This window comes from Camelus bactrianus, chromosome 1 (assembly GCF_048773025.1).
Source record: "Camelus bactrianus isolate YW-2024 breed Bactrian camel chromosome 1, ASM4877302v1, whole genome shotgun sequence".
NCBI classification, from domain to species: domain Eukaryota; kingdom Metazoa; phylum Chordata; class Mammalia; order Artiodactyla; family Camelidae; genus Camelus; species Camelus bactrianus.
In genome coordinates, this window is record NC_133539.1 from 9,362,630 (window position 1) to 9,378,084 (window position 15,455).

At 45.7% G+C, this 15,455-nt stretch overlaps 1 protein-coding gene across 5 annotated transcripts; it reads left to right on the forward strand.

Moving 5' to 3' along the window:
- The first annotated feature begins 9,476 nt into the window (after positions 1 to 9,476).
- On the forward strand, positions 9,477 to 15,125 carry KCNE1 (potassium voltage-gated channel subfamily E regulatory subunit 1). Of its 5 annotated transcripts, none has more exons than XM_074359403.1 (3): positions 9,477 to 9,631; positions 10,586 to 10,680; positions 14,507 to 15,125. In XM_074359403.1, the coding sequence occupies exon 3, from the start codon at positions 14,559 to 14,561 to the stop codon at positions 14,946 to 14,948; it is 390 nt and encodes a 129-aa protein (XP_074215504.1). In that variant the 5' UTR covers positions 9,477 to 9,631; positions 10,586 to 10,680; positions 14,507 to 14,558; the 3' UTR covers positions 14,949 to 15,125. The 5 variants fall into 5 exon arrangements, with proteins under 5 accessions (XP_074215504.1, XP_074215631.1, XP_074215666.1 ...); XM_074359530.1 differs by having other exon boundaries at positions 14,510 to 15,125; XM_074359565.1 differs by lacking the exon at positions 9,477 to 9,631 and adding an exon at positions 10,260 to 10,394 and having other exon boundaries at positions 14,510 to 15,125.
- Positions 15,126 to 15,455: the final 330 nt, after the last annotated feature.

Here is a 15,455-nt window from a genome sequence, read left to right on the forward strand (position 1 = left end):
TCCTACACGAATAGTGAGAAACCTGGTCCCACCTTCTGCCATCCATTTACAAGATTGTTCCATTCCAGTCCACATGTATAGCAGTATCAGAATTGTTAAGGAGTACCCTGAGGGACACAGCTTTACCAACTAGGGTACAGAGCTCATATGCAGTTCCTTTTGCCTTCAGTCTTAGAGATGTCACTCATTTTCAATGATACTTAGAGCAACATCTGCTCCCACTCCACCTACCCATCCCCTTCAGCAAAGTTGGTTCATATTTTTGTAATCAGTTAACCTCTGTTGTTTTAGTCTACATTCTTTCCCAGGATTCCCTCAACTTTTTAAACAATTCTTTCAAAATTTGCAATCATCAAATTTCACTCTTTGTTCTATAGCTTTTGACAAATGCATGATATATCTTGTATCCACTATTAAAGCAATTTTATTGCCCTAAAAATCCCCTGTGGTATACCTCCTTTCTTCCTTCTTCCCAAATTCTGGCAACCATTGATCAATTCACTGTGTCTACAGTTTTACATTTTCCAGAGTGTCATAGAACTGGAATCATACTATATGTACCCTTTTCAGACTGGCTTCTTTTCCTTAGCGATATTCATTTAAGATTCTTTCATGTCTTTTCATGGCTTGATACTCATTCTTTTCATTGCTGAGTAATATTCCATTATATGGAGGTACCACCATTTATCTGTTTGTTTAATCAGTTCCTGAGAGAAATGTGTTAAAATTCCACTCTGTTTGTAGATTTGTCTTTTTCTCCTTTTTTCCCTACATTTTTTGCTTTATACATTGATGATATATTAAGTACATGCAAATCTAGAACTTTGATATCTCTTTTATGAACTGAGTATAATCATTACGAAATGCTCCTTCTTATCTGTTATGCCTCTTAGTCTATTATGTCACGTATTAGCACACTTACACCAACCTTCTTTTGTTTAGTGTTTGCATCGCATATTGTTGTCTGTTCTTTCACTTTCTGCATTGCTGTACCCTTACATTGAAAAAGCGTCTCTTGCAAAGGACATATAGCAGGTTTTTTTTTTTTATCCTGCCTGATAATCTTTGCCTTTTAATTGAAGCTTTTTATATATAATTACTAGTGCATTTGGGTTTAAGTCTACCATCTAAATAATTATTTTCTGTTAGCCCCACCTGTCTATGTTCCTTTTCTTTCTTTCCTTTTCTGGATTAATGAAGTATTTTTCTTTATTTCATATTTCCCCATTATTAATTTATTGTCTGTACATTTTTCATTATTATTTTAGTGACAACACCAGAGGTTACAAGATTCTCCTTGAATGATTAAAGTCTTTCTTTTGCCTTCAATTTTAAAGGATATTTTTCACTGTGTATAGAATCCTAGGCTGGCAGGTGTCTTTTTTTTTTTTTTTTTTTTTTGATTCCATCATTTCTTTCGAGAAATAAGGTATCTATCTCATTGATGAGTCTTTGAAGTTACGTATCTTTTTCTTCCCTCTGTCTGATTTTAAGATGTTGTCTTTGTCTTTTGTTTGCTGCATTTGTATTATGATGTGCCTATGCGCGACTTTCTTTGAAGTAATTCTGCCTTTTTTTTTAACATTTTTTATTGATTTATAATCATTTTACAATGTTATGTCAAATTCCAGTGTTCAGCACAATTTTTCAGTCATACATGGACATATACACACTCATTGTCACATTTTTTTCTCTGTGAGCTACCATAACGTTTTGTGTATATTTCCCTGTGCTATACAGTATAATCTTGTTTATCTATTCTACAATTTTGAAATCCCAGTCTATCCCTTCCCACCCTCCGCCCCCCTGCCTGATGTTTTTAATACTGCTTTAACCTGTGGCTTGGTTTTTTGAAATCAGTTTTGGGAAATTCTCAGTCCCTATCTCTGCAAATAGTTCTTCTGCTCCATTTACCTTCTTCTCTATTTCCAGGACCCCAGCTGTACCTGCGTTAGTCCTTTCCCCCTTATCTCTTATACTCCTTTTTTGTACTTTTCCATTATTTTTTCTCTTGCGCTTCACTCTAGGTATTTTGAACCTACTTCTTCTAACTCATGAATCCATTCTTCAGCTGTGTCTAATCTGCTACTCAATCCATTCACTGAATTGATATCTTTTTATAAATTCTAGCTTTCTGCCGAAATCATATTTATTTATGAATTAACTCTGGAAATTTATTTTTTTCTGGACAAATATTTCTTTTCAATATTCAAATTTTATTTCTTGGGTGGCTTTTTTCATTTATTTGAGCCTTTCTATTTTTCTTTATTCTGTTTTTTATTCAATTCTGTTCTTAGTTTAAAATTTAATTTATTCTGCTTTCTTTAGTTTATCTCACAGTTCTTCTTTTGCTTTTTGAGTTAAATTTAATTTACTTCATATTATTTTTCTTTTTAAAAATGTATTAATGCTATAAATTTATCTCTAAGAACTACTTTATGAACCCAGAGGTTTTTGTATATAACACTCTCTATGTCATTTAATATCTTATTATTTTCACTATGTTTTCTTCTTTAACCAATGAATTAAGTAGGCACATTGGTTCTTTAGTTTTCAGATATATGAAGTCTTATTGACTAAGTATTTATTGTTGATATATAAATTCTTTAAAAAATCAAAAACAGGATTTATTTTTCTATCAAATCTGTAATCCATGTTCCAGCCGATGCAGGAAGGGTAAATCAAGCCCCACATAGACTCTGGGTGAAAACAATTGTAACTTCCTACAGGAAAAGGAAAAAGCAACTTTTTTTTTCTTTTGAAGAATATCCTAAATATTTTTGTGCAGATGAAAAAATTCATATATTGAATGGGTATGTGCTGTCTTCTTTTATACATTCAGATGTTTCCTCTCTGCTATCGTTTTTACACAGATGAGGCACCAATAATAGCTCTTTAGCTTCGCTAACAGTCTTATCTCCATGTCACTGTATAGTCTGATAGCCCAGAACCACGCTATGACTTCAATGTATATGCCCCAAGAACAACTGAAAAGTTCTGAATTAAATTCTTCAAACCTTTATTGAGTGCCTACTATTAGACCCTGGGAGGTGATCCGGCTGGTTCTGAGAAGCATAAATGGTATTTGGACAGTTTTTCTCCTAAGTGGTAGGAGGGTGTTTTCTGGGGGTTAAGAGAACCAATCTCTCCTCTGCTTAGCCTGCCTGTGGTCGGTGTGGGCCTTGGCCCTGGGAGTGGGCTCTGTGCTCTCTTCTGACAGGTGCTGCCATGGAAGAGCGAAGAGCAGTAAGCCAGGAAGAAACGGCAGGCAGAAGAACTCTCTCTTGCTCATGGGAGAGTCAGTCTTTTGTTCTATCCCAGTCTTCAACTGATTGGATAAAGCCCACCCTCCCTGAGTAATCTGCTTTACTCACTCTGTGATTTAAATGTGAATCTCATCCCAGAACCCCCTCACAGAAACACCCAGAACAGGGTTTGAACAAATATCTGGGCACTACGTGGTAGTCCAGTTGACACATAAAATTAACCATCACATCATAATATTAATATTAATATTAATTCTAGTAATATGTTAATTACACCCACTGATTTTCTTGTATTATACTGTGTTAAACTAACTTGGTGTTCCTGGGGTAAACCCACCTCTATTATGATACAGTGTTTATTTTAGAACTGCTGGGTTCAGTTTGCGAATATTTTATCTAGCATTTCTGCATCTATTTCCAGGAGTGGTACTGGCTTGCAATTTCCCTTTTTCATCCAGTCCTTATGTAGTTTCATATTAGAGAGTTCTAGCTTCATAAAATGAGTGAAGAATTTTGACTGCCCTTCATATTAGATTTCTTCACATGTTTTAGAATTCTTATTTTGAGGCTCATTTTGAGAGAGGTTTTTGTTTTTATTCTTTTCATTTTTTTCCGCCCACCTGCTTCCACCGCACCCAGTGAGGTCTTTTCTGATGATCATCTTGTGATAGCTTTCACCTGGACTCTGGGATTTCATCCTGCACCAGATGTTGTAAAGGCAGTTTGGGGCTTCTGTCTCACTCACAGCAACTGCGGGGACATTCATGGCATCATGAGACCAGTACATGACTAGATTCAGTTTTTGGCTGGGGGTTGGGTCGCCAGCCCTACATTCCTAGATCCTCATTCTTCGAAAATCTTGGTCTCCAGGTAATGGTAAGCCATGATTTCTTTCTTTCAGGGCTCCCACCCCAGTTTCTGACTTCAAGCAATGTCCTTTGTTCCTGTCTGCCATCTTGGATGTTTGTGTCTTGGGTTTGTCACACAGGAGCCAACCTCCCTGCCGGTTTTAGACAAAGAGCCCAGTGGGTCAGAGGCTTCTGGCGGTTTTCTTCTGCCTTTGTTGAGCCAGACATTTCTTTTTAGCTTTCTATTTTTAGATCTTATCTGTCATGGCTTTGTGTTCAGAGCTAAACGATGGATCAAAGCAAGAACTCATTGAGCTGTCTTGTTCAAAACACTCTTCCCTATCTTTTTTATTTTCAATTCACTGCCTTGTCACACAGGGATTTAAAGAAGCTGATTTACTTCATCACGCCGATGCAATGAGTCAAACAGAGCAGGTGTTCCTATTACCCCAAGTGACAAATGGGCAAAACAAGAAACAGAATTCAAGTGCTTCAATTCAGGGTTAGCAAATGGATGATTATGGTTACCTGCAGAGATTGTACCCCAACACAGCACTCCAGAGCTCGTCCCATTTTACCTTTCACTCATTCTTGCTGCCAAGAGAAACAGAACACTGAACAATCATGGCATTTACTAAAGACAAATCCCTTGACCAATTTTGCAATGCTTAGGACACCTTGAGCATTTTGTGATTTCCAGAATAGTACCAGAGGAGAAAAGGTCTGATCTGCTGTCACAATGCTGGATTTTAATTTAGATACTGTCATTCTCACTTCTTCCTCCCATTTACCTTTCCAGCCCAAATTTCCATGCTCCAGCATTCCATTCAATTCAGCTTAACTCAGCAAGTGTTCATTGAGGCTCTGTCATGCTCAGACACCACCAGCTCATACAGTCTGGTCTATGACTGGTCTATGACTGGTCCAGAAAGGGGTATCCCCCAAATCATGGATAGGAATGTCTAGGAATCCCCTTCCACATGCCTAGCTCTGTGCTGGTCGTAGCAGAGGACTGAAAGGCAAATCCTTTGGTAGAATCTTTTATTGCAGGAGAGCCAACATGGTCACTGATTCCTGACATGTAGGGTAGAAAATGAAGAGTGGTGAAGTGGACCATGCAAGGATGGATGAAGAGGGTTGGACTGGGCCAAGGGATTGGCCAGGAAACTCTTGTGGTAATAGCTGATGTGGGCTGGCCTGATAGGGGCTTCAGAACTGAGAAGAGAAGAGCAGTCCTGAGAGCACCACAGGCAGAGGGCCGTGGTCAGTGGTGACACCCAGCTGCTGCTGGCATCTGCACAGTGGTCCCCAGCAGGAAGACATCACTTCTGCCAGAAAGTCTTTGTATGTGTTAGTGGTGACATGGGGGAAGTTAGTGAGAGAAAGGACATTTGAGCTCTAATCTGCAAGGTGGGAGAATTTGGACATACATTTGATTGGATGCCCTTCTGGGATGCTACCCAAAGAGGAACACAGTAAGCAGTGGATTGACCTGACTAATTATCCAAGGAGAAGATTCATCTATTGAGAAAAATCGTAAGGAAAAGGGTCCGAGTCCAGACTAGGACATTACCCAGAATAAGGATTTAGTTTGAAGATCAAGATTGTCATCAAAATCTTTTCACTGTTGACAAATTTTGCACCTAAAGGCATTTTGGAACTGACTTTTCTAAAGATTTCCTTCAAATATATTTCCTCTCATCCTCCTTTGAGTCCTGCCAGACACCACCTCTGATTTCTTCTCTTATTCCTTCAATCCCCATGGAGGACCTGCAGAAATCCACAGGAATCTGGGCTTCCAGGCTGAAGGTCCTGGTTGAAATAACACAGAAACTATGACAATGGCTGTGAATAGCCCCGTTTCTAAAAAGTGACCTTCATGCATTCCCAGAAAGGCTGCCTGCCCTGGTTTTAAATTCAGGCTTGCCAACGTCCTTCCATCTGAGGCACGCTGGCCACAAGAGTGCTTCTGTGTTATCGGGAATTGGAGGTGCACCAAAATAATATCAGACACGCAAGGAAGTGAAGAGATGCTAATCTCATTCCTGCGGCTCCTTGTTCTTTGGCTGAGTAAAACACTCAGCATATTGTTACCTTTGTGATTTTAAATCCACGGCGTTCAAAGGGATTATACATATGTCAGTGTACACTGGACAGACCGAGTTTAAAAAAAAAAACACATAAGGACAATGTTTGTATTCAAATGTCAAACACCGTATGTGTAGATTTAGTGTCCTTTCTAGGCCATAAATAACATTCCAAGCTGTAATTAATTTATCCATGTTCCTATCAGCACAGCATTATTCCAGGACATAAAGGGGTGGAGAGAGGCAGAGCGAGGTAAACCAACACTGTTATTTCTTTGGAAAAAGTTCTCTTAATTAGATCTGTGCTCTTTCCATAACAAGGTGAAAGTGTGGTTATTTGTCAAAGGCAAGGGCAGCTGTCATGTCTGAATCAGAGGGTCCATATCCAGCCATAGTCTTCTTTGACTGACTCAAGGGTGGCAAAAATTAGTGCAGCTGCCCCCAAGACCTAGGCAGAGGCAGCTTAAATGACTATTTTGATGGACAATCTTGCTGCCCACCCATCAGACAACAAGCAGTGGCAATTTTTGAGCATCATACACGGTAAAGACCAATAGAATTGATGCTAGAGTTGAATTTGTTTTATGGGAGATGCCTTAAATCAACAGTTCCTAACACTGCGGCCAAGAATCGCACCTCTAGGGTTCACCGGTCTGCCGAATTGTAGGTAAAATGTCGCACCTGTGGCATTAGGCTGCGGCAGGGTAAAAGTGTCACTTTTCCCAGATTCCCAAGAGGAATCCTGAAAAATTCAGAACCACTGCTCTACAAGGAGAAACAGAACACAGACAGCTGAAACAGCCAAAAGGCCCTTGCAACACAACACATGAGCAAGGCCAGAACAATTCAATGAGGAAACGAGTTCCCAGGTGTGCAAAGTGAAGGAATGGCCAGAGAAAGGGATTTGCAGAAGCTCTGTCCTGGAATGGAAGGGCCTGGAGCAAATGTAACAAACTGAACTCTTACAGAACCAGGCAGGACATTCCGTAAGTGGGATCTGCTAAGTGTCCTTGTCAGGGAGAATGTGGAGTTTGCATTTTTGTGAGAAGAGGCTGATGTTATCAGCTCCTGCTGTGTGTTGTTCTGCCAAAGATGGGCATGAAGTTTCTAGATCCACTGAGTTTTGTGAGAGAAGTCAAAAATCTAGATATTTCTTACAAGAGCTCTCAATTTTTCTTAATCTGAAAAACTAATTCAAAATTAAAGCAAACAAATGCATGCTATGGCTGGAGGCTCAGAGCTGGCCAGTGTCCCCTAGTCTTAGACCTTTGCTGAAGATCTGGGATTTGAGGACACTCATCAACCTGTAGTTCATAAAGCTGGAAGCAGAGGGCAGACTCCATGGAGAAGGGTCTGAAGCTGGAAAAGGTGGGCGGTGCACAGAGGATGGGGGCAGCACTGGTGTGGGAGCTCAGGGGAGCAGAGCAGTGGGAAACGAGGTCGGGGAGCTGGAACGGCAAGTAGGGCCCCACTCCATCCCTCAGCAGGATGTGGGTGGTTTCTTTTTAAAACAGGAGCAGCTCTCTAGAGAGTTTTAGGAGAATGCCAGGTGAGTGAAGCATTTGGGAAGGATGCCTCTTGTGTGCAGGACCCCCAGGCAAAGAGGAATCCCAGGGGGAAGCTTGAAGCACACCTCCTGTGACCAAGCAAATCAGGTGGGAGATACAGGCCAAGGAAGGAGGACAGAAAATGGGAGAGCACCGAATGGCCAGCAGAGAAGACTCGGACATGTCCGGCCATCTCTGTGGGATGGTGATGGGACTGGGGTAGCCCTGGGGGAAGCCTGGGCAGCGAGGCGGGGCTCTCTCCTCCCAGTCTGCACCTCCTCACCTGTCACCGCGGGCAGGATAGGGATTTCAGTGCCCTTCACCCTTGGCCTTCTGGTGGGAAGGACGTATTGTAATTTCAGCATCTTATGGCTCCCGGATTATGCTCTGTGGCTGCTCAAGAGAGGTTGCTGGCTTTGCAGGCGTTTCTCACTGAGAAGTGAGAGTCACCCACGGGGATAGAGAAGCCAAGCTTCCAACAAGGCTCTCTCTTTGTAGTTTTACTTACAATAACTAAAATATAAATGTCTCAAAATAGAAGAGTGGTTTCATTACGGTACATGTGATAGAATATTCTACATACTGGAATATTATATGCGGTCATTAAGACAACATTTACAACCCCCCTTGTAGCAACAGGGGGTCCCTGTAGTATAATACGTGAAAAAAATAGGGTCTTGCGATGCATAAAGCTTTTCTACAGTTCAGATCTCATCCATAGAATAGATTTTACATGGTGTAAGTCCACATCAAGGCTATGGACGTTTTAGGACTTTCCGAAGTGGCTGCGTGGGTTTAGACTAGCACCCACCGTGCAGGGGGGTGCCAGCTCCGCCTGTGCCATCTGGGCTGAGTCCTAGACCAATGCCACACCCCGTGGATCCCCTCGAGAGCCTTCACTGGTCTCCTTCCCCAAGAGAACACCAAGGCAGAGGTCCCAGGAGAAGCGACTGGCCGAGGAAGACTGTGGGGGCCTCAGAAAATCTCTTCTATCTCTAGGTCAGGACTCTAATTTCTCTGCTCCTGCCTGCAGACCGCAAGCCTGGACCTAATTCCCCAGCACTTTCACGGGTCTGTCATTTGGGAATTGCTCTCTTGGCCCCAAAGCTGGTGAACAGCTGCTGTCAAATTTGTCTCCAGTTCACTCTGGCTATCGTGCAGTTTGCCCCTGGCTACCCGAAAGGCTGTTCCCATGGCCCCAAGGACTTAGGAACAGGGTCCCCAAATCGTGGGTGGCTCCACAGACTGCCACTGCACACTGGGACCTTCACTTGTCTGGTCCACAGCTGTACCCCCAGCTTGGCAGTCAGGAAGTGCTCAGTAAATGCTTTCCGAATAGATGCATGGCCGCTTCTAGGGTTCAGGGTGCAGCTAAAAGGAGTCGGCTGGGGTTCTGGGCATCTTTGAAATTATTGCTTGGAGCTGTTTGAAGGGGTGTTTGGCTAATCTCTGGCTGAAGGTGGGGGGTCTCCAGGCCTCTGTGGACGCTTGGTCACAGCGGCTTCTTGCCTGCCAACCCCAGACTCCCACAGGCGGGTGGATCTGGCTGTCTGGCTGGCTGGCTGGCTGGCGGTTCCAACACGGCCTCTCTGCGGGCTCTGCACCTACCCCGCGTGCTTTCGCCTCCCGGACGCCGGTGCGGAAGGTCGATGTGGGCGGGGGCTGGCCCGGCGTGGCCTGGGGACCGCGGGCTCGGCGGGGACGGGGCGGGGCGCCCTCTGGCTCCCGAGGCCCCGCCCGCCCGCCAGCCCCCCAGCTCCCCCCCTCCTCATCCCCGCGCACTGGCCCCCGGAGCGCGCCGCCCGGGGCGCGGCTGTCGGCGCCCTGCGCTCGGCCGGCGTGGACTGCGCTGCGCTCCCGGCTCCCTCGGCGCCCCGGCCCCGGTAAGTCAAGGGCTCCTGCCTCCCGGCTCCTCGCCCGGCCTGCGGCTCCCCAGTCTGGCGACCCTGAGGGGGCTCCGGGGACCCGGTCCCAGCCCCCGGGCCACAGAGGGTGCCCCCAGGCCGGAGGCGACGGAATAGATGGCTCGCCCTGAAGCCTCCTTTCCCTCTGCCCTGTTCACGCGCCTAGAACTCATGCCCCCAAATAACGACATTTCCCCATTGTGATTAAATTACAGTCGTTCTTGTAGAAAATCAGGGAAATACCTAAAAACATCCAAAGAAAACTAAACCTCCCTCCCCTCGCCCAGGATCCCGTCCCCACCTGGTTTCAGAGACCTCCAGTTCGGGCAATGCTTGCATACACACATGGCCTCAAAGGGAACTTTTTTTCTTTCTTTTTTTTCTGCGGGAGTCGGGGGACAAGAAAGGTTCTTGGGGTTGGCGTCTCCCCCGGGGAAGAGGCATGGGATGCAGGGCACATTGCTGGTGTCTCATCTCGATTGCAGTAATTGGGGAAAGTGTGGAACTTTTGGAAGAAAGCTGAGCCAGTAGCAGTCATGTGCCATGTGGGAGTCTATCACATGTTACCCCCTCCCCCCCCGCCCCCTTTTCCAGATTGCTATTTGTGACCTGAGTCCACTTTTAGGTTGAGAAGGAGCTTCCAGCTCCATTAAAGAAGGGCCTTGTCAGTAACCACAGCTGTCACTTATGGTCCCAGCGGTGGGGAACTTTGCTGGGATCACACAGCAGCTTTAACTCATGTGTGAGGAGTGAATTGTCAAGAAGTTCCTTGATTCTCATCTGTGGGCTTCTAACCGGGTGGGGGGAGCGGCCACCCCCTCTGCTTGCTCTGCTCGGTTTCCTGCTCCCGTGAGAGATGAGCTGAGGACGGATCTGAGGAAGGCATTCTCAGTGTCCAGAATATTCAGTTCCGATATGTCTTGTTTTGGACAGGTTATTAGAAGTGGATTGTTTTGAAAACAAAGCGCACTGTGAGGACATCAAAGGAGACTCACTCCTGTCATCTTAAGTCTCTGAAGGTGGAGCTGGTAAGACAGTTTGTGTGGTTCGTGCTTCTGGTGGCTGAATGGGACATTTGCTCATTCACGCATGCATGTCTGCGTCCTGTGAATATTTACTGTGCTCCTACCATATACCAGACACCGTTCTGGTCTTTGGGATACATGGGAACTGCCCAAGCAAAGATCTCTGCCCTCAATAGCTTACAGAAGCTTATTGTTTGGGAAGACAAACAATAAACAATGAACATAATAAACAAGAAAACTGCACTATATCAGCAGGTGGTAAGTACTCTGGAAAAAGGGACAGCAAGATAAGGGTGATGAGTAGGGAGGAGGGATGAAAACTATGCTGTATTATTAGCAATTACTCATGGCCTTAAACCTTTTTAGAAATAAGGTGGGATGCAGACATATATAACTATATTAATAGTATAAATTTTAAAATACAAAATAAATAATGTTAATAAAATAAACACGAAAATAATTTCAATGCTATTATACTACATTAGAGAGGTTTTCATTTGGTTGCCCACTGAGCTCTTTCCAGAGCGTCTTACACTTTATTATTTCCTCTCACAGTCACATTGTAGTTGAATTGAATTTAATGCTTTGCATCCTTGTTCAACTCAGCAACCCCTTATGGAATCATTCTGGGTGCTGGAGTGGGGATAAGGTGAGCAAAACACCTCTTCTCGAGCTTCTGGAAGGAAGTGTACAGACAAGCGCACAGATGATATGAGCGGTTCAAAGGAGGGGAGGGGAGGGGACATCTGGTAGGGGCTTCGTATCCAGGTTGGCATAGGAGCCCGCTTTTGGAAGACCAGTAGGATTTTAGCAAGCAAACATGGTGGCTGTGCCCCTGTTGCAGAGAGAGCATCAAAAGCAAGAGATACGGAAGTTGTGGGCTTATTCCATGCCTCCCAAAACTCTGTGGTATAGTCAGAGGAGGTTCCATTTTTCCCAGTTTTCAGATGAGGAAACTGAGGCTCCCCAAATTCATTTAATTTGCTGAAGGTGAGTTTCTTCCTTCTGTGGGACTTCAGCTACCCTGCTGGAGTCTGGAAACCCTCCACGCCAACATGCTTGTACTTTTTCCCATGTTGAGTTTGACCAGGTCCCTTTCCTCGGCTCCCTGGTTCACATTTCTGTCCTTCACATCCCAAAGCTCCTCTCGGTCACATGCAGAGAGGTCTGGGAAGCTCTTGGTCCTGTGACCAGACTCAAGAGCCCCACCCCACATCCAGCAGGGAGGCGACAGAAAGCCCTTTTCAGATCTGTGAGGACAGCCGGATGCTGTGCTTCTGCACCAGTTTCACCCTGAGTTTTGGAGGCCCCGCCGCCTAGTGACTCCCCTCTCGGGACAGAGGAAGGTGCGAAGCCCAAGGCAAAGGCAGCTGCCTGCCTGGGAGGGTCTGGGTCCCACTGGCTTCTTCTCTGCTAGGAGGTAAATACATCTCCAGAATTTGGAGCTAGTGCTGTGATAAAGATGAAAACAGTTGACAGTTATTTCCAAAGAAAATTGGCTCACAGAATTTTTGACAGTAAGATTATAGTCACCCAAATTAAGCTTATCCATAATTGTTCCTACTGCAATTCTGCTTCAAGACTGGATGCTCTTTTAGGGATACTTAAGGAATGCTGTTAAGAATGACAGGCATGTCGTCCCCATCCCACCTGGGTAAGTGAGCTCAGGTCCCAGAGAGCCCCGTGGCTTGTCTAGGGCTAAGCCAGGGCTGGAACTCAGATCCTTTAGCTGGAGATCAGACATTCCGCCTTCCCCGACTTGCCCCCAGAATCTTTCCCTCTCAAAAGAGAGGCTGGAGTCAGCCACAAAAGCCTTCCTCTTTCTGTAAGCACATAGAACGAATGGGGAGGGGGGGGTGCAGTACTAGGAAATCTGTTTTAAAAGCCTCCAGGCTCTTATCAGCGCTGATAGGAGCCGGAGCTGGAACACGTAGGGAAATGCAGGAGGGCAGTGTGTGCCGGGAAGGGGGTGACATCACCCGCTGCCCCCCTCCTCTGGGTGCGCGGGGGTGCTTGCAGAACCCTGGGGCACTGGAGGCCCAGTTGGCCTCCATTTGTGGCTGTTCAGCTCAGCTCAGCTGCCCAGAGCCCCAGATTCTGAGTGGTTCTCAGTAGGCCAGCAGCTCTCGGTTTAAACTTTAAAGAAAAAAAAATTACACTAACTTTGATTAGGAGCAGTGTCTATGTCTCATGAAGGCTCAAACAGGCAGAAGCAGAAACTTCTAGAACACCCCACCCCTTCTTTCTGAGCATCAAACTGGTTGTGTTTGGAGCTGAACCTTCCTGGTTCCTGCTGTTTCTGCCTCCTTCAGCTCCCTATTCATCCTGGAAGCTACAAAAAGCTATGATTCTCCCCGGTCGGGGAGAGGGGTCCTCTGATGGCAGATTTAGGTCAGAAACCAGCCCCCAGTTGGGTAGACCCAGTTTCACCTGATACAAGTGGCCAGCTCCTCCGTTCCTTTGAGCCCAAATAATCTGCCTTCTCTCTGCAAGGTCCTGGGAATTCCCTTTTCTATGTTAATAAAATGTGAGTCCATGGCTAAAAGATTAACATTTAGATGTATTTTGATAGGAGTCATGACCTTGGGCAAGTCAGCTCACCTCCAGGGGACTCAGTTGTCTACCAAGTTAAGACTGTTGGATCAGCTGGTCTCCAAACCCATTTGAGTCCCACAGTCTTAAACTGTGGCCAGGGGGCAATGCTTTGGCATTATAATGGATGTGAAATTGGAGAACGAAAGTTAAGCCCCCAGTGTTCATGTAGGTTGAGTCCTGTGTCATTTACACCATGCTGGCCATTACAGGATGTTGCCAAACTCATTTTGTGGCTCATTTGGCAAAAATATCATGTGACCCAGCATGCAGGCCTTGGGGGCACAGAAGGCATTTAGCAAAAGCAGTATAATCAATTAAGTGTAAAGTAAGAAAAAGATTTTTCTTTAAAAATGCAGAGTTGTTATGTGAAAGGCCGTTCATTAACTTGGCTTTTCTGGTCCAGTATGAAGCTCCGACATGCTCATCAAAACTGAAGGTGCCAGCGTGAGCTAGGGTGGGGGGAGCTGAGGTCACGGGGGTGGCTTGAGAATTTCTCTCTGCACCTTCTCTTCACATTACATCAGGGATGTGCAAGACTGAAAAATAAAATCCGAAAAGCAAACAAGATTTGAAAATTATGCTATGAAACTATTACTTCTCTTCTTCAAAGTTCCTCCGGTTCCCTTGCGGCACAAAAGACTGACTGGTCTATTTCCTGAGGGTCAAGACCATGGCTCTGTGGTTCTCAGTCGACGCTACCAAGTAAGATCACTTGGGAAGCTTCTAAAAGTCCCAGTGCCAGACAGGGACCCAGACCAAGGGTCTCCCTCTTCTTCTAAGGCCACTGTCCTCTCAGATTAAGGCTTTAGCTTTCTGACCTCATGTAACCTTAATTCCCTCCTAAAGACCCTGCCTCCAGCTACATCACAGTAGGGGTTAGGGCTTGAACGAGTGAATTGGGGGAGGACACAATTTGGTCCACAGCACATACACTGAAATGCACCCATTCGATACAATGTGTGTATTAAGGGAGCTCGTTCTGGTGATCACCTGTGGAATTAAGGGCTGGGAGTGGGGAACAGAAATAAAGGTGAATCAACTGATCAGCTGCTCGATCAAGAGAGGAGACTGTGCAGGTCCGCGGGGGCACACACCATGACTGATGTGTCTGGTAGGGTACCTCTCTCATTGAGATTTTCTTTTAAATTGTGTGCCCATGTGTGTGTGCATGTGTGTCTGCGTGAGGGGGAAGGACAGTACATATTTTTTGACTTAGGTTGCGCTTTTCTTTTAGAAGGTTTTCCTGGGGGAGCTCCCTGTCCAGCACTGAAACCCTGAAGGCCAGGATGATCCTGCCCAATGCCACAGCCGTGACGCCCTTTCTGACCACGCTGTGGCAAGGGACAGTTCAACAGGGCAGCAATTCATCCGGCCTGGCCCGCAGGGCCCCCGGTCATGATGACAGCAGGCTGGCCGCCCTCTACATCCTCATGGTTCTTGGCTTTTTCGGCTTCTTCACGCTGGGCATCATGCTGAGTTACATCCGCTCCAAGAAACTGGAGCACTCCCGAGACCCATTCAACGTGTACATCGAGTCTGACGCCTGGCAGGAGAAGGACAAGGCGTACTTCCAGGAGCGGATTCTGGAGAGCTGCAGGGCGTGCTACGTCGTTGAAAACCAGCTGGCTGCCGAACGACCCAATGCATACCTTCCCGAGAGGAAGCCTTCGTTGTGACCCGCCACAACTGGTTTAAACTAGACCGAGTCTCCCTGATGATCTGGTTTTTCTAATCACAAGGTCCTTGTACTCTTTATCATATGGATGTAATTGGTTTTTTTTTTCTATTGTAAGGGGTGAGGGGTGGATTAACAACACTATATTTCTAGAAATTACATTCCTCCTCTAACCGACTGTCAGCAGTTCTCCGGTGTCTGTGTCTGCCTTGTCAATTCCAGCAGCATCCCTAGGCCGTGGCCTCTGAGACTAAGAGCTGTGTCTCCCAGACTCCCTTGCAGCTGGCGAGGTCACGCGACAAAGTTCTGGCCGGTAGAACTGGAGTGATGTGCGCAGTTTCCGAGTGATCCTTGAGAAAGAAAGGATGTTCCTCGACTCCCCTTCCTCTCTTCCCAGTGGGACTGGGTGAGGTGTGAGCCAGCCCTGGCTCTGGAAAAGGACAGTGTATTCACAGAGTGCAAAGCAGCAAGAGGCTAGGTCCTTGGGCAATGACATGGGGCGTCCACC

What these genes read in the sequence shown, in the direction of transcription:
- KCNE1 (XM_074359403.1), top strand. Translation starts at nt 14,559, where the DNA reads ATGATCCTGCCCAATGCCACAGCCGTGACGCCCTTTCTGACCACGCTG.